This window comes from Hypomesus nipponensis, chromosome 20, assembly GCF_054491055.1.
Source record: "Hypomesus nipponensis isolate SF chromosome 20, ASM5449105v1, whole genome shotgun sequence".
NCBI lineage: Eukaryota > Metazoa > Chordata > Actinopteri > Osmeriformes > Osmeridae > Hypomesus > Hypomesus nipponensis.
This window is the reverse complement of record NC_140380.1, coordinates 7,452,411-7,470,496: the sequence shown is the minus strand read 5'-3', so window position 1 is coordinate 7,470,496 and position 18,086 is coordinate 7,452,411. Positions and strand designations below refer to the sequence as shown.

Here is an 18,086-nt window from a genome sequence, read left to right as displayed (position 1 = left end):
GTCGCTTACCTGTACTCTGATTGGTGGAAGACGGGGGCGTGGTCGTTGACGTCGGCGAGGTGAACCTGGACGGTGGTGAGGGAGGAGAGAGTGGGGGAGCCTCCGTCACGAGCCTCGATGACCACGCTGACGGACGCTCTCTCGGGGTCGAACTCTGCCCTCTGGTTGATGAACAGGGTCCCTGAAGGGGGAGGGGTTCGAAAGAAGGAGCCAATCAGTGATGAGAGAAACATGTTCACGATCTGATCTGATGAACTCGAGGTCTGGCGTCTTGCCCAGGCGGCAGTCCTCCGTACCATTGCTGGGGTCGATGTAGAATCCCTCCTGCGTCGATGACATCACGCGATAGGTGACCTTTCCGTTCTCCCCCGAGTCGCTGTCCGTCGCCGTTACCGTGACGACTACGCTTCCTGGCGGGCTGTGTTCAGGCAGCGTTATCTAGGGAGGCGTACATTTATGTCAGCGTCCATTTTTCACAAAACAAAAACAATTTAAGAATAGAAACGTGCCTGCAGGCAATTATACAGTAAGCGGATCCAGTTTGTTAAATGGTGAATGTTGCTTTCTTATGAACTTCCTGGCTCTCTCAATAAGAAAAGATGTCTAGGGAAAAAAGTTACTTTCATTTTTCTCTTTTTTTACGTTTTAAAGTTATGAGCCCCTGTAGTAAACGTTGCAATTTCATCTGGGGAACTTTACCCCAGTGGAGACACATTCATGGGAGATTAGCCAGTTAACTTTTATCACCCTCACAGTGTGTGTGCGCGTGTTTGTGTGCGTGTGTGAATGTTTGTATATGCAGACAGGGAGGCGTTTAGGGATAAATTAGTTTCTGAAGGTAATTTACTTTCCTGTCGATCAAATTTAACAAGGTGTGAAGACCCCAAGAAGGTTAAGAGCTCATGGTTGACATGTTTAGTAGAAACCTGTCTTTTCCTGCTGACAGCTAAATATAATACATAAGTACTGTTACACCAGGAAGTAGCTACAGTAAGAGGCTTCAGAATATAACAGAACAACAGAACAAAACCAACATATAAGCAGGTAAAATATCACCAGCAGTAAAACAAGAATTATATATTTTTTATATTATATAGAACAACAAGAAGTTTATATGTAAGGCTCAATAATCTCCAGTTTACCATTGTCAGGACCATAACACTGTCACTGCCAAAACTACTGTGTATAACCATAGTGACTGCAGACTGTGTGTAACCATAGTGACTGCAGACTGTGTGTAACCATAGTGCCAGCAGACTGTGTGTAACCATAGTGACTGCAGACTGAGTGTAACCATAGTGACTGCAGACTGAGTGTAACCATAGTGACTGCAGACTGTGTGTAACCATAGTGACTGCAGACCGCGTGAATAGAGGACGGCAGATAGACCGTACGGAACAGCCGTGCCCACCTGATAGAGGCCTTGAGTGAAGGTGGGCGCGTTGTCGTTGATGTCCTCCACCAGGATGGTGATGTTGGCCTCCGTCTGGTGCTGGGAGTCCGTGGCCCGCACGGTCAGCGTGTACCAGGTCCTCTCCTCAAAGTCCAGGGCGCCCGTCAGCGACACGCCCCCGCTGTAGCGGTGGATGCCGAAGCGGCCCAGCGACGAGGGGTCCAGCTGCAGGGAGTACGCCAGGGCGGGGCTGGAGTCCACGTCGTTGCCCGTCACCAAGGTGATCTCCGTGCCGATGACGGTGTCTACGGGGGTGAGACGATGGGGGGGAGGAGTTTAAAAAAAGAAAAACGTAGCACTAAAAGTGAAGGCAAGATGATGTGGCAGGAGAGGACTTTATTTGCGAGGTAAATCACATGGATTTCCCACAAAGAGATTTCGCTCGTTGACATTTTAGGGATGCCAGGCATAGAAGTTAGCTGTTTGGTCGTGTCAGTTGTGTGCTAACTGTGTTGTGCTTTCAGGGTTTGGTTTCACTGTTGACGGTGTGGTGTGTGTCGCTCACAGACTCACTCTCTGGGAGGCGAACCTCCCGGGGGAGGGGGATGGTGGGACTGTTGTCGTTCTGGTCGACGATAATCACCGTCAGAGTGGCCGAACCAGCCAATCGGGGGCTGCCTTTGTCTGTTGCTGTGATGACCAGCCTGTCAAGAACAAACACACATGGCATGCTTTTTACAAGATTGTATCGCACTTCAGTGTTTTTTTTATTTATTTCGGGGGTCTGATCTACATGTTTTCATCTTATTACAGTCTCAACAAGTTAGGGCAGGATATGAGACAGAGAGGAGAAAGATTTGTTGCTAATAACAGGAATGTGCACTGTGGTTTGTTTGCGCCTTTAGGGGAAAATAAATCCGATACAATTCTGCTCAGAATACGGGTGATTTATGAATTGATTTCCCCCCCCCCCCCCCCTGAAAATCATGCAGACGCATCGTTGCGCAAGAAACACGTGGAACGTGGTGCAAAGTCACGTTAAGCGGCGGTTGATTTAAGGAGTTTGAATGGAGACTTGGCTTCCTCGTGAATCCATCTGGCATGCAGCGATTGCTGGGCAGGGACACAGTCATTATACAGTAGTCAGACTCGGAATGAAAACACAAGATGGCTGCCTGGATGCAGTTTAAGGCTACTTGGGGAACATGAGCTACGCCGATACAGGATCCAGCCGGCATGAAGACGTGGATCTGGGGCGAGACCTCACCTGGCCTGGGTCCAGATCTCCCGGTCCATGATGGCCGCCGTGGTGATGCTTCCTGTCACGGGGTCGATCTTGAACAGGCCGCTCATGCCGCCTGACTGTTGGATGGAGTAGGTCACCTGACCGTTCTGCCCCTGGTCCACATCCTCAGCTACGACCTGGCAGGGGGGAGGAGGAGCAGGAGGGAGATTCAACCAAAGCTGTGTTTGTGTGAGTGTGTGTGTGTGTATGCATAAGTGTGTTTGTATTCACATACCAATGTGTGTGTATGATATTGTTTCTGTCTCTGCTTGCGTATGTGTTTGCATGCCCGGGTACGTGCGTGACTGATACCTGTATGATAGGCATCTCGTATCCCTGGGCCTCCCTCATGTAGGCCACGTAGTTCTGCAGCTGGAAGCGAGGCAGGTTGTCGTTGACGTCCTGCAGGATCAAGTTGACCGCCATGTAGGACGTGGAGGAGGCGGTCTCGGCCTTCACCACTAGGCGGAGTCGGGGGGTGTCCTCAAAGTCCAGCCCCTTGGGGCTCTGAACCCAGATCTCACCTGCAGGACGGGTGTGGCACAGGTAAGATCCAGGTAAGGTACTGGACAGGTGATTTACAGGTGAAATACAGGACAGGTAAGATATAGGTAAGGTACTGGACAGGTGATTTACAGGTGAGATACAGGACAGGTAAGATATAGGTAAGATACTAGACAGGTGATTTACAGGTGAGATACAGGACAGGTAAGATATAGGTAAGATACTAGACAGGTGATTTACAGGTGAGATACAGGACAGGTAAGATATAGGTAAGGTACTGGACAGGTGATTTACAAGTGAGATACAGGACAGGTAAGATATAGGTAAGATACTAGACAGGTGATTTACAGGTGAGATACAGGACAGGTAAGATATAGGTAAGATACTAGACAGGTGATTTACAGGTGAGATACAGGACAGGTAAGATATAGGTAAGGTACTGGACAGGAGAGGGACAGGTTCAGGTAAGACACCAAACAGGTGCAGGTGAGACAGGACAGATAGAATCATGAGAGGAGGTAAGGGTAAGATAGACAGACAGACAGACAGAGACAGACAGACAGACAGACAGATGACGGACGGCCCGTCTCACCCGTGGCAGAGCTGATCCTGAAGGCGTGCTCCCGGTTGCCGCTGAAGAGGCTGTAGCTGATGCCGCTGCGGGTGCCGTCGGGGTACTGGGCCTGGGCCTGCGCTACTGCTGTGCCTGCACAGGCAACGAGGGCACAGAGACGTTGGCATTAGCGCTCATTTTATGACCTTGGACGTGAGCTATAGAAGCAAAGGTTTGATTGATTGGTGGATGGGCAGCTAGGCAGACAGACAGGCATATCTGGAGACAGACGATATATGGATCGACAGAGAGAGACGCAGCAGAGAGACAGAAAGACACGCAGACAGACAAGAAAAGCCCGACACAGAAGAGAGCCAGCCTGGATGTCGGACCTTGCTCGGCGTTCTCCTGGATGCTGACGTCCCTGGCGTTGCGCGAGAAGCGGATGCCCTGGTACTGCTGCTCCCTGACGTAGACCACCACCACCCCCAGGGAGGACTGAGCCGGGCTGCCCTGGTCCATGGCCTCCACCAGCAGGGTCCTCTGGACCTGGGTCAGCCCGCCCGGAGGCTCCGTGGCCTGGATCTCCCCCGTCAGAGAGTTGATGCTGAAGCCCCTGGCCGGCGCGGCGAAGCGGTAGAACACGGAGCCGTTGGCGCCAAAGTCCTTGTCCTCGGCTCTCATGGTGGCCACGACGCGCTGGGACTGGAGGCCGGACACCTCCACCACCAGGGGGTCCTGGATGAAGAAAGGGGCGTTGTCGTTGACGTCCAGGATGGTGACCGTCACCTGTGGGGGAAGGGGTGTTGGAGGGGGGAGATTTCAGTAAGCAACAAGGAGGATGCTTTTTGACTTTACACAAGATTTCAACCATAAACGAAGACAATCCTGTCCGGAACATTCTAGAGCTCATTTCAATTTGTTCGACTACAGGTCATACATTACTTTATAGAAAACAAAGTTTGGCAACCCCTTTCCTGGAATCAGATGCTAAATCTAGCGTCTCATAGAGCATTGAGCTAAAACCCAAGACCCAAAACCCAAAACCCAAAACCCGCAGAACAACAATGCTCTGAGCATTCTATCGAAAAGAAGGTGCCGCTGATGGGCGAGATCAGACCCTCCCTGTTCCCCTCCCGTCTCCATGTCACCTGAGCGGAGGTGTTGCGCGGCGCCGCGGGGGACAGGTCCACAGCGAACACCTGGAAGCTGTACGACGCCCTCTTCTCCCGGTCCAGCGGCGTCGTCGTGGTGACGCGGCCGCTCTTCTCGTCCACGGCGAACGCCCCCCTGGCCTCGCGGCTCAGGAAGTACAACACCCGCCCGTTCAGGCCCTCGTCCGCGTCCGTGGCCGTCACCTAGGCGACGGGGGAAGGAAACGCTTCGAGTTACAATGGGGTGGAGCACGCAAACAGCTCCTTCTAAGGATCCACACAAAACACACGCCAATACCCTCCTCCTTCTCTTAAAGCACCATCAAAGTAATCAAACGCTTCAAGCAGTTCATTGTGTTAACCTATACAAATTCAGAATAATAATCCTAATCTCTCAATAATCCCAGATTAATCCCGGGGATAACTCGGTCCTCCTCCTCATACCTCCAGGACCAGGGAGCCCTCGGCGGCGTCCTCAGACACGTCCACGCTGAAGCTGCCGGCGGCGAACGCCGGACTGTTGTCGTTCACGTCCAGGACGGTCACCTCCACCGTGGCCGTGCCGCTCAGGGGGGGGCTGCCCCGGTCCAGGGACGTCACCACCAGGGTGTAGCCGGCCTTCCGCTCGCGGTCCAGGGGTCGGGACGTGGACAGGGCCCCCGAGCTGGCGTGGAGGCGGAAGTCCCCGTTGGGGTCTCCGGCTGGGAGAGAGGGAGAGAGAGAGAGAGAGAGAGAGAGAGAGAGAGAGAGAGAGAGAGAGAGAGAGAGAGAGAGAGGGAGAGAGAGACGGAGAGAGAGAAAGAGAGAGAGAGAGAGAGAGAGAGAGAGAGAGAGAGAGAGAGAGAGAGAGAGAGAGAGAGGGAGAGAAAGAGAGAGAGAGAAAAGGGAGAGGTCAGATTCAGTAGGGAAGAGCGGTAAGCGCTACACTGAATATCCCCTATACGGCGTTCATTCGTCAGTTGTCATGGCTGCAACGTCAAACACACGAATGTCTTCCAAGCACTTGACGTCAGGCCCTGGAGATGGACACGGCAGATGGAGCCTTCCCTGCAGAAGCCGAGAGGCCCTCGGTGAAGAGAAACAGAAGAAGAAGAAGGGTTCGGGGGTCAGGGGGTCATAGAGGGGGAAGGGGGGGGGGGTTGCGCAGGAATGGGCTGGGGGAATGGTACGTGGAAGTCTGATCTAAGTCCGTCCAGATGTATCGAATCCAGCGGGCTGTACACTCTGTCAACCCACTGCGGAGAGAACGGCCGTTTCTGCACAGCATCAACGCTGACGCCACAGATAACGTTATTGTCCGTGACCCTTGGACAATGCAGATACCTGTCTGGGGATTGTCGCTGGAATTTGACATATCGGGGAGAGACTTGAATGGGGATTTTGATGGATCCTCCTGTGAACTTGATTGGAGGATCCAGAAGAACAGGGCTGATGTCACATTGCGGGTATGGCGCTCACACGCACCCCCTGAACACTGGAGCGCGAGCAGAAATCCAAACAGGCACAAACAAACGCACCCAAACAAACGCACCCAAACACACAGACGCTCCAATGCCCACTCTCTCTCTCTCTCTCTCTCTCTCTCTCTCTCTCTCCGTGCGTGCGTGCCTCACCGGTGATCCGATACTCCAGGTCCCCGTTGGGCCCTGTGTCGGGGTCGCTGGCCCGGAGGGTGCAGAGCTCCACGGAGGGCTGGTTCTCCGGGACCTCCAGGGCGTACCAGGGCCGGCCGAACGCGGGGGCGTTGTCGTTCTCGTCCTGCACCGACACGCGCACCACCGCCTTGGCAAAGTTAGGAGGGAGGCCGCCGTCCTTGGCGTAGACTGGGGCAAGGGGAGAGAGAGGTGGGAAGATGGGAGATTAGTAGAGGGTAGAGGTACAGGTTGGTGTGGTTAGAAGGTCCTGGAAACGGGACCGGACTGGGACTAGGACCAGGGACTAGGACCAGGGACTAGATCCAGGGACTAGAAACAGGGACTAGGACCAGGGACTAGGACCAGGGACTAGATCCAGGGACTAGAAACAGGGACTAGAAACAGGGACTAGGACCAGGAACTAGGACCAGGGTCTAGAAACAGAGACTAGGACCAGGAACTAGGACCAGGGACTAGAAACAGGGACTAGGAACAGGGACTAGAAACAGGGACTAGGACCAGGACTTCAGCAGTACCTGTAAGTGTGTAGTGTTCCTGCATCTCTCTGTCCAGGGTCTTGGTGATGGTGATGACACCTGTGCTGGGGTCTATGGTGAACCCTTCCTCTGTCAGTCCTCCGTAGGTCACCTGACCATTAGAGCCTGGACACACACACACGCACACGCACATTGAAGGAAGGGACATTGCAGTAGCCAGTGGAGACACACTAGGTCTAGCAGGGTGATCCTGTGTCTGTAAGGCCTTGGAGCAGCTCAGGGGGATAAACACTGGATGACTCCATTCTGCCTCTGGAGCCACATGCCTCCATTAGCAAACGCAGCCTGTGGTTAGCTCTGGAAAGACTGGGATCCTTTTACAGCTCCCTCTGCCTGTTCCCCTCACTCCCACCCTCGCTGCCTCCTTCCCACTCGCCCCTCCCCTCCCCGCCTCCCCTCCAACCTTCATTCCATTGTTTCCCTCGGTCTCAGTCTTTTTTGATCCCCTCTGTTTATGAATCTGCAATGTCAATATTGCCCTCTTTATCTCCCCTCTTCTTTCCCCTTTGGTTCTTTCCCTCCCTCCCTCTCTCCCCATCTCTCCCTCCATCCATCTCGCCGCCTCAAACTCTCGCCCGGTTGCGTGCAAGCTGATTCTGGCACGCTCCCATGTCTTTCCCCTTCCAATTCCTCCTGGAAGAGTTAAGTAACTTCTCGGTGCAGTCATTTAACATCTACTTAATGTGTAATTCCCAAGCCCCGGAGTTGAGAAAGTAAAGTCAATATCAATTCAGGCGCGCAGCTCCCTGTGCGCTCCCAGACAAAACACTGCGCCGTCCTCGAAGAGGAACCGTTCCTGGACTCTCACCCTGGTCGCGGTCGGTGGCGGTGACGGCGAGGACGACCGTTCCCGCTCCCTGGTTCTCCGTCACCTGCGCCTCGAACTCCGCCCGCTGGAAGAGCGGAGGCTCGTCGTTCACGTCGATCACCTGCACGCACACCACCTGGGAGGAGGAGAGCTGCGGGACGCCGTGGTCCTCCGCCACCACCGTCAGGTTGAACACTTCCTGCTCCTCCCGGTCCAGAGGTTTGAGGATGGAGAGAGAACCTGGAGGGGAGAGGAGGGGAGGGGAGGGGAGGGGAGGGGAGGGGAGGGGAGGGGAGGGGAGGGGAGGGGAGGGGAGGGGAGGGGAGGGGAGAGGAGAGGGAGAGGGAGAGGGAGAGGGAGAGGAGAGGAGAGGAGAGGAGAGGAGAGGAGAGGAGAGAAGATGTTTGGATTAGCTTGTCCTTGCACACAAGGGCTCGTGCATGTATAAGGGTGTCTGTTAGCACGTCTTGCAGAGTATTATTCTTGTGAACATGTTAGTTCTGTCTACCTGAGAGAACCGCGGTATTTACAGGGCTGCCGGGACGGTTAAACGAAACCATTATGGCTTCTCTTTATGAGAGTTTCCACAATCAGAGAGAGGGGCAGTATTAACTCATTCTATTCAGCTCCGCGGCCTGAACATGGTCAAAACCCAAATTCTCATTACACGCATTATGCCGCACACATACCTTGTTTACTTAAACACCGGCTTGCACGCACACGCACACACACACACCCCAGCCCCGGGTACTAATTGGCACACCATGGATGCCAGCTCCAAATCAACCCTCTCCCACAATCCTTTTAAGTGAGACTTATTTTCCCCTTTTTTCCCCTCCATCTCCTCACCAAGTACATGGCTGGTAGCCCTGCGAATCTGTTCTGCATTAGGCCCGTGTGAGTGTGTATATGTGTGTGTGTGTGTGTGTGTGTGCGTTTCCATGTCTCCCACAGGTCCAGGTAGCTCAGTGATCCCATCTGCGAGGGAGACCTCTCCTCCGGAGGATCGAGTGTTAGAAACCTCCCCGACTCCCATTGCTACACCCCTGTCATCGCCCCCACAGCAGCAAGGGTCAGTCAGGGTGAGGAGTTTGTTAGCGTGTGCGCGTGTTGGCTGTGTGTGTGTGTGTGTGTGTGTGTGTTTGTGTCTGTGTTGGCATGCGTGGCGTTCGTGTGTGTGCGAGCGCGTCTGGGTTTGGTGTGCGCGAATGCGTGTGTGCGTGCGCGTACTGGATGCGGCGCCACATCCGTTATCTAAGCTCACGAGCAGTGGCTGTGAGAGGCTGGCGCTGCTGGGATTTACGAGCATGTAGCACAGACGTCCTCTGTGCAACATGCTTTACCGTGCTGCAGAGGTGCTGACGTTCCCAAGGAGGACAGCTGTTTGTTTACCTCCGTGTTGCCTCCCCCGCGCCCGTCAACACGGGCCACCGCTACACCAGCCCAGGCCAGGCTTCCCTGCACGCCTGTTTTCTCATCCAAGAAAACGAGTTTCTCGCGCAAAGTGAATGACGTCGAATTTTGCGCTCTTCTCATACGCAAATCTAAACCGTCCGGGTGGGAAAAAAGTGTAAAGGTCTGGAAAAACTATTTCTCTGGGTAGAGCATTTTACCGAGGGATTTTCTTCTCTAAAGAACGTCAAATGAATGGAATAGGTGAGGTCAAGACGGCATTCGGAAAGAACTGAATTAGCTCGCCATTTCCAAAGTTATACCGAAGCCCCAGCGAATCCCTGCCTCTGTGTGCGGTGTTCACGCACCTACCGGACTGTTCGGAAACCGTAGCAACCCATGATGTGCATAACCTCACCACCTCCAAGCTTGTGAGAGAAACCAGAAGTTCAAAATCCACCCTGGTTTCTAACTCAAGTGAAGAGCTCCCTCCCATCTGTTTCGGCCATTAAAAGTGTCTGTCTAAAAGGTTTTCTAATCCCATCCCCCGGTGAAAAAACCCCCCGTCATACTGGGTCTACATCACATAGCTCTGATGATGGAGAAATTACATGTTAATATACACATATATAACATATCAAAGGGTAGCTGCGTCCTTTGCCCAAATAAAACTAGGTTCCCATGAACTAAGCGGTGTTGAGAAGAGGACCGAAACGTTATTTAAGTGAAATATTGCCAGGCGGGCATTGAAAGATCACACAGCGAACGGTATTACGATGATGAGTGCTTTAGCAGTTGGAGCCTCGGGGGCGGGAATTCAGGGGCAGGAGTAACAACGGCCCTCCCAGACGTCTGCAGTTTCATGCTTCTCCGGGTGGGATAATGATTAAACATCAATCATTTCTAAACCCAATACAGAGCATCTCCTCGTGTTAAAGCCTCGTTGTGTTCGAGAAGTTAAAGCCGGGATCTGAGCTTGGGAAATCATGAGTGCGTTTCGCCTTAATGAAAGATGTGACACAGAATTACAAAATCAAACGCTTTTGGGTTTCTTTGGTTGTTGCTGTCGGGAAACAATCAAATCCTGAATTTGGTTTTCCAGTTAGGACTAAATGTATTTCTGCAAGAACGTTTCCAGTAGAAGAGCCTCTGAGTACAAAACACCATAAAAAGGTTTTTGAAGCGTATTTCTAACAGAGTTCAGTAGAAGGACAGCTGAACAGCTCTGTGTGTTAGAGTGCAGACTCTATAAATCGTACCGGTGTTGGGGTTGAGATGGAAGCGTCCAGCGCTGTTCCCTGATTGGATGCGGTACGACACGCGCCCGTTCTCGCCCTCGTCCTCGTCTCGGGCCATCACGTACACCACCACAAACCTGGCAACCGCAAACAACAAATTACACAAACCTGGCAACCACAAACAGAGACTCACACAGGGGCTTTCACCGAGGTGGGTATAAGCTTGGGCTAGCGTTTCGGGTTGGGTGTTGGGGTCAAAGGTCAGGGGTGAGGGGATGGATCAGGGGCTGAGGGCGGGGTTAAAGGTTAAAGGACAGGGTAGGGTGAGGTACAGAGTTGGGGGGCACACGGCGAGGGGGGTTAGGTTCCGTAGGGACAGGGGTCAGGGTCGGTGCGGTCGCCCACCCGACAGGCTGGTCCTCCATGACGCTGACGGCGGCGGGCGAGCTAAAGAGCGGGGCGTTGTCGTTGACGTCCGTCACAAACAGCCGCGCCGTCACCGACCCCCAACGTCGCTGCGCCGGGTCGGCCGCCGAGTCGGTCGCCCGCACCACCAGGTAGAGGGAGGGCGTGGCCTCGCGGTCCAGGCTCTGGCCCAGGGTCAGGACGCCCGTGGAGGGGTCGAGGGTCAGGAGGTCGGGGCTGTCGGGCCAGCAGTGCTCGATGGAGTACTGGAGCTCGCTGTTGGGTCCGCTCCCATCCTAGGGGACGTCGGAACAGAGTTTGTTTATGAAGAGTTTTGACATTGTTTCACGTTCTTTCCACATGTCTTTAAACAAGCAGGGTTGGTCAATGAACGCGACAATCCCTTTGCGGAGGAGCCTAGCTAACATCGTGACATCACATTGGACAGTGACAGAGCCTTTCAATGGAGATTTACATGTAGTCATTTAGCAGACGCGCTTATCCAGAGCGACTTACAGTAAGTACAGGGACATTCTCCCCGAGGCAAGTAGGGTGAAATGCCTTGCCCAAGGACACAACGTCAAACGGCACGGCAGGGAATCGAACCAGCAACCTTCTGATTACCAGACCAATTCCCTAACCGCTCAGCCATCTGACTCCCATAGATACCTTGGGGATGAATCCCAAGGTATTCCTTACCTTGTCGGAGGCCTGGAAGGTGTAGACGGAGGAGCCCGGCTCTGCATCCTCCGGGATCACCACGGTGACGGGATCCTCGGTGAAGCGGGGGGCGTGGTCGTTGCTGTCCTGCACGTAGATGTCCAGCTGCACCCGGTGGCTGCTGGGGAAGGCCCGCGAGAAGTCGGAGACCTCCACGTGCAGCGTGTAGCGCGAGCCCTCCTCGTAGTCCAGCTCCCGCACCAGGTACACATCTCCGCTCGAGCGCTCCACCATGAAAGTGCCCTCGCGGTCGGTCCCGCCCACAACCAGGTAGGTCACCTGGCCCTCCAATGGGAGAGGCTCTCGCTGGTCGTGGGAGCGGACGGAGCCAATGACGGAGCCCGGGGCGGAGCCCTCCACGGTGCTGAGGGTCATGGAGAGGGTGTTGGGCTTGGGGGCGGACTTTGCGGTGCCGAGGACCTGTACGGGGGAGGACGGGGAGGAAAGACGGAAGAGCGAGACTGCCGATCAGGACGTTCCAGGTTCAAATCCCCCCTGTACTGTATGTCACTTTAGAAAAAAAATGAAATGCTAAATGAAAGAAAATATCTACAATACACAGCTGAAGCCTCGCATGTGGCACATTGCTGTCAGTACCACGTCCACCCAACGCATATCAAATATGGGCGGTTTTCAAACAGAGACGTATTTGAAGTGCACGTATTGGGTGTATTACGGTACAAATTCCCAAGTGCACTGGCAATGTTGCTTTCCTGGCCTTGTTTTCCAAACAAAGCCTAAACACAGCTCGGGGCAGAAACTCTAATCACAGGCACAGCGACGCCCTGAGTCACTCTCTGAAAAGGGAAAAGGGAAAGCGTATTCCCGGGTCAGATGAGGTGATCAGGACCGAGCTTGCTGGCCCTGAGGAGAGAGAGTCGTTCCACATACCACGGGGGCTGGAGTTACAGAGAGGCTGTGGGGGATTGGCGTCAGCATGAGACGCTTTTGATGAAACCAAAACAATGATGGGCGTACTCAGAAAAAAAAGGGAGGAAAAAAAAGAAAGTGTGTAAATATTCGGGCTTTTTCGAAAAACACAGCTTCCCCCAATTACTGGGTCCACGCACGCACGCACACACGCTATGGGGTTTCGGACACTTTGAAGGCAGCGCTGGATGGCGAGAAACAGATGGGAGGCAAATGTGCGTTGGGGCCCTCTGACACTCTGAACAATAGCCTGGAGACGAGAGGACTCGACAGAGCCCAGCACATCAAAGACCAGCCAGACAGCAAAGACAAACAGTCCTCAACCCACACACACACACACACAGGCATGCTCACACACACGCACATGAGCTCATACACACACATGCACAGACGTAGGCATTCAAGCACACGCACCCACACACAAGCCTCCCACCTAAGCCTGGTAATGCTAATCACCCATCATCTGCTATTAGACATGAATGGCTTGGATAGGGCCCCAAGGAAGTCGTCAGTGATTGGTGCTGTTAGCATGAAGGAGTCAGGCAGGGAGGCCAAGGGAGGTGAAGACATACCCAGACCAACTGCTCTGGAATCTTTAAGAGCGTAAAAAAAAATATATATATGCACATATATTCCTGTCAAGGCAACGGATAACTGTTACTCTCTAGAAGACTCCCTCTTCTGTCTTCTTCGGTGTCGAGTGCAAAGTTTCGGCATCTCTCGCTACCCCTCCGCTCCTCATCCCCTCCCCACCCCCTTTATTTTTTGACTCCAGAAAGTTGCATGGTGCCTGCTTACGCACTGCCACTTGAAACACTATCTCCAAATCGTTATTTGCTAATGCGGTTGTGCCATGCGGGCGTATGGGAGGCTGCGTGCGTGTGTGTGTCGCCGTCTGCTACTGTACGGTTGCGTATTCTCCCCCCCCCCCCCACTGCGTGATCAGAGCGATCCCGCACAGCTGGGCCTCGTCAGAGCCCCATCTGGGAACGTTTGATTCCAAGGTGCCTGTTTCCCCACTGTGTAATCTCTGCGTCGCACAACCAGGGAGGGGGCGAGGGCGGAGGGAGGGGGGGGGGATGAGGGCGGAGGGGAGGGGAGGGGGGAAGAGTATGGCAAGGCCTCTGCCTGTAATTAGCATCTTTCTCCACCCCCCCCCCCCCCCCTCTGTTCTTTTCTGAAATCGCACGAAGAACGACATCAAACTCCTCAGTTTTGCCCTGGCCCCTCCCCCCCTCTCTCTGCGGCAGGGCCGTTCTCTTCCCCCCCGATAAGACTTGTGTGACTGTGTGGATAGGCAGGCAGGGCCCCGAAGAAGAAGGGTACACAAGGAGGTAACTGGGTCCAGACCATCTTCTGCCTCTCTGGGCTACTCACCTCGGCCCTGCCAGAGCAGGGAACAGGCTGAGCTGGAGAAACCTCACAGACAGGGATTCAGATTCTCTCTCTCCCTCTCTCCCTCTCTCCCTCTCTCCCTCTCTCCCTCTCTCCCTCTCTCTCTCTCTCTCTCTCTCTCTCTCTCTCTCTCTCTCTCTCTCTACCATCTCCATGTCTTCCCTATTTTTCATTCTGTCTATCTCTCTTAAACTCTCTCTCTTTCTCTCTCGCTTTTTCTTCACCTCTCCTCTTCTCTGGTGTGTGTCTCTGTCTGTCTGTCTGTCTGTCTGTCTGTCTGTCTGTCTGTCTGTCTGTCTGTCTGTCTGTGTGTTTCCATGTGTGTTTGCCTGTGTGTGTGTGTCCACATCTGCGTGTGTGTTTACCTGTATGCGGAGCAGGCAGGTGGAGCTGAGGCCGGGTGCTCCGTGGTCGGAGGCGGTCACGGTGAAGGTGTACTCTGCCCTCTCCAGCCTCCTGAGAGGGGAGGAGGAGCGCAGCTCCCCCGTGGAGGGGTTCAGGGAGAAACGCTCTGCTCTGGAACCTGGACAACACACACACACACACACACTTGTTACGTTCTGACCGCTGTCATCAGGATGGAGTAGCCAGAGCTGCATGTGAGTGTGTGTGTGTGTGTGTGAGCTGACCTGACAGGGAGTAGTAGACGGTGCCGTTCTCTCCCTCGTCCGGGTCCTTGGCCGTCACCGTCCCCAGGACGGAACCTGAGGGGAGGCCCTCCATCACCTGGACACACACACACACCTTTTAAGATCTTCACCTTCTGCTGTTTCTCTCATCTGAATCCTAGGTCGAGATGTTCCACATGGCATTATCTCCACCGGTCAAACGTGGCCACCACGATTTTCCCATTTCTCTTGCCCTCTGTTTCTCTCTCTGTCTCTATCTCTCCTCTCCCCTCTCCACCTCCCTCCCTCTCCACTCTCCCTCCCTCCCTCACCTGCAGCAGCAGCTCCTTGTCAGGGTGGCCGTGGCTGAAGCTGGGGGCGTTGTCGTTCTCGTCCAGGACGGTGATGTGGGCGGTGCCCGTGGCGCTGCGAGGGGGCGTGCCTCCGTCCTGGACCACGATGACCAGCTGGTAGCTGGACTGCTGCTCCCTGTCCAGGTTCACCCGGGTACTGATCTCACCTGGGGGGAACGGGGGGAGGAGGGATGGAAGGGTTTGTATACAAAACGAAATAAAAGCCATATTTTTGGGACCCTGCATTAAAGGTAGAGTAGGAGAACGATCTCCTATGTGGACGTTAAAGGTAGAGTAGGACAAGATCTCCTGTGTGGGCATTAAAGGTCAAGTAGGACAAGATCTCCTGTTCGGGTCTCACCTGTCTGGGAGTTGATCTGGAAGTGCCTGTCGGTGTGCAGCAGTCTGTAGGAGAGGCGGGCGTTTTGACCCGCGTCGCGATCCGTCGCCGACACCCTCCCGAAGCCCATCCCCGCCGGAAGGTTCTCCCGCACCGCCAGGAACACCCTGTCCTGGCTCAGCCTCGGCGTGTTATCGTTCTCGTCCGTCACCGTCACCCTCACGGTGGCGCTGCCAGTCCGCCCGGCCGCGCCCCGCCCCGACGTGGCGAGCACCGTCAGCAGGAACATGTCCTTGGCCTCGCGGTCGAGCGAGCTGCGCACAAACAGCCAACCGCTGTCCGCCGCCACACCGAACCCGGCGGCGTCGCCGTCCGGATGCAGGCGGTACGTGACGGGCGCCGACGAGCTCCCGCCGTTGCCGTTCCCGCCGGCCTCCCGGTTCAGCGCCCGCACCTGCAGGAAGCGGGTGCTGAGCGGCGTGTTCTCGCGGAGCTCCACCCGGTAGGTGAGCGTGTCGAAGGCGGGGCCCTGGGCGTCCTGCGCCTGGACGTGCACCACCAGGGTGAAGGTGGAGCTCAGCTGGGGCGCGCCGCCGTCCTTCGCCACCACCTGGAGGTCGTAGCGCGGGGCGCTCTCGTAGGACAGCGTCCCGATCAGGCGCAGCTCGCCGCTGCCGCGGTCCACGCCGAACGTCCTCTGCCCGCCGGCTCCGCCGGCTCCGCCGCCGCCCGCCGCCCCCACCGACGCCAGGTCGAAGCTCAGCTGCCCGTTGGGGCCCGAGTCGCGGTCGGCGGCCTGCACGCGGTAGATGACCGTGCCCATCTTGGTGACCTCCGGGAGGAGGAGGGACTCGGACGAGGAGGGCAGGAAGGTGGGGGCGTTGTCGTTGACGTCGGAGACGGCGACGCGCACGCGCGCCGTGCCGAAGGCGGGCGGGGAGCCGCTGCGGGCCTGCACTTCCAGGTCCAGGCTGGCGCACACCTCGTGGTCCAGGGGGAGGGCGGTGCGAAGGGCGCCGGAGGAGGGGTCCACGGTGAAGAAGCCGTCGGGGTCGCCGGAGGAGATGGAGTAGGAGACGTCCTTGGGCCCCCCTGGAAGGCCGAGGGAGAGGGAGGGAGGAGAGAGGAGGAGAGAGAGGTGGAGGAACAAGGAAACGTTCAAGTCTTTCAGGGAACAGCTCGTGCATTTCCTCGCTCCAAACACAGGGAGACGTGTTTTGACACTTCTAATGCCGCTCCCAAGACGTTCGCGCGGACCCAAAAAGCGAGGGCACTTCAGTCCAGCTCACCCCCCCACCCCCTGGCACACTCCTCCATCACCCTTCACTCTCACCCCCCCCCCACCCCCGCATCACTCCCTTTCCCTCCTGCTCGGGTGTCACTCATTGATAACGCCGTGAAAATAAACGAGCGTTAAGCTGAAGTGGGGGGGGGGCGGGCGGACGAGAGAAACGGAGAAGGGATTACCGCTGGGGATTAGTGATGGATGGTCGTCCCTAATGGAGTGTATACTCCAGCTGCATGTCTGTTTGGACAACCGGGGCGGCAGGAGACAACCAGGAGATATCAAACACCGCGCCGAGGCTCTATCAATACAGTTTACTTTAAAGGACTTAAGCTCGCTCCCATCGCTCATGGGAACTTGGCAGCGTGCATCGCAGCTGTGATCGCTGCCATCGTACGTGTCAGAATTGTACTTTAAATAACTGGGGGCTACGCGAGCGAGGTCGGGTGGCCGCGATCCAGTTTTCGGCGAAACACCTCAGCGAAAAAAAGAGTGTTTATTTTTTCTTCAAATATACTGCGTGTAGTGTGTGTGTGTGGTGTGTGTGTGTGTGGTGTGTGTGTGTGTGTCCCGACCTGTCTTGCTGGCGCGGACCACCCCGACCTCGGTCCCCCTCAGCACGTCCTCGGACACGGTGAAGAAGTACTGCGCCTGCTCGAACACCGGGGGCGCCACCGAGCCCGCCACCACGCTCACGTTCACCCGGGCGTTCACCGGCGCCGTCAGACCGCCCCCATCCTGCGCCGAGATCACCATGGAGACCACCGTGTTGGCCTTGCCGTGCAGCGAGCGGGAGAGAGAGATCACGCCTGGGGAGAGACGGGGAGAGAGGGAGAGAGAGGGGAAGGGAGGATGGAGAACAGGAAGGAGAAGTGAAGAGGGGGATGTAAACACAGGAAATACCAGAAACACACACTCAGGTTTTTTCAATTCACATGTCCCTCTATATACCACACACACACACACACACACACCTGTGTCCTTGTTGAGGGTGAAGAAGGCGGAGCCTCCGCCGGGCAGCGCACGATAGGTCACTTTGCCGTTGTCGCCGGCGTCGGGGTCGTTGGCGGTCACCTTGACGACGGAGGTGCCGGGGGGACTGTGGGCGCTGAGGCTGACGGTGTAGCTGACGGGGTAGAAGGAGGGGCGGTTGTCGTTGATGTCCACCACGGAGACCCTCACCCGAGCCACCGCACTGAGACCACCCTGAGGAGAGGAGAAGAGGAGAGGAGGAGAGGAGAGGCGGGGAGAGGAGGAGGAGGAGAGAGGAGAGGAGGGAAGGGAGAGGAGACAGCCACAAATGGTTAAACTCTGCTGGAGAGGGAACACAGAGACAGACAGAACTGCTACTCATTAGGATGTACAAGAAAACTGCACCACAAGCTGAACCACGACAATTTTATTCCTGTTTTCCAATTTTAGTTCAAGACTAGGTTATCCCTTTCTGTCATTTGCGGGGAAAACAAAAAGAATCAGTCACCAATGTAGATATATTTGTCGATTCATCATAGATTTATGTGTCAATCGGAAGA

General features: G+C 55.3%; 1 protein-coding gene across 1 annotated transcript in view; it reads right to left on the bottom strand.

Moving 5' to 3' along the window:
* The window catches only part of dchs1b (dachsous cadherin-related 1b), an 84,043-nt gene that overhangs the window by 2,795 nt on the left and 63,162 nt on the right, over positions 1-18,086 (bottom strand). Inside the window, exons 6-27 of the mRNA XM_084683913.1 lie at positions 17,529-17,760; positions 17,130-17,363; positions 15,291-16,361; positions 14,909-15,096; positions 14,598-14,694; positions 14,334-14,491; positions 11,623-12,063; positions 10,924-11,219; positions 10,540-10,655; positions 7,889-8,128; positions 7,060-7,185; positions 6,503-6,712; positions 5,334-5,590; positions 4,887-5,093; positions 4,128-4,524; positions 3,775-3,888; positions 2,991-3,202; positions 2,661-2,815; positions 1,967-2,097; positions 1,412-1,698; positions 297-438; positions 10-181 (exon numbers count right to left, since the gene is read on the bottom strand). Coding sequence (XP_084540039.1) covers positions 10-181; positions 297-438; positions 1,412-1,698; positions 1,967-2,097; positions 2,661-2,815; positions 2,991-3,202; positions 3,775-3,888; positions 4,128-4,524; positions 4,887-5,093; positions 5,334-5,590; positions 6,503-6,712; positions 7,060-7,185; positions 7,889-8,128; positions 10,540-10,655; positions 10,924-11,219; positions 11,623-12,063; positions 14,334-14,491; positions 14,598-14,694; positions 14,909-15,096; positions 15,291-16,361; positions 17,130-17,363; positions 17,529-17,760 — 5,483 coding nt within the window. The remainder of the gene's footprint in view (positions 1-9; positions 182-296; positions 439-1,411; positions 1,699-1,966; positions 2,098-2,660; positions 2,816-2,990; positions 3,203-3,774; positions 3,889-4,127; positions 4,525-4,886; positions 5,094-5,333; positions 5,591-6,502; positions 6,713-7,059; positions 7,186-7,888; positions 8,129-10,539; positions 10,656-10,923; positions 11,220-11,622; positions 12,064-14,333; positions 14,492-14,597; positions 14,695-14,908; positions 15,097-15,290; positions 16,362-17,129; positions 17,364-17,528; positions 17,761-18,086) is intronic.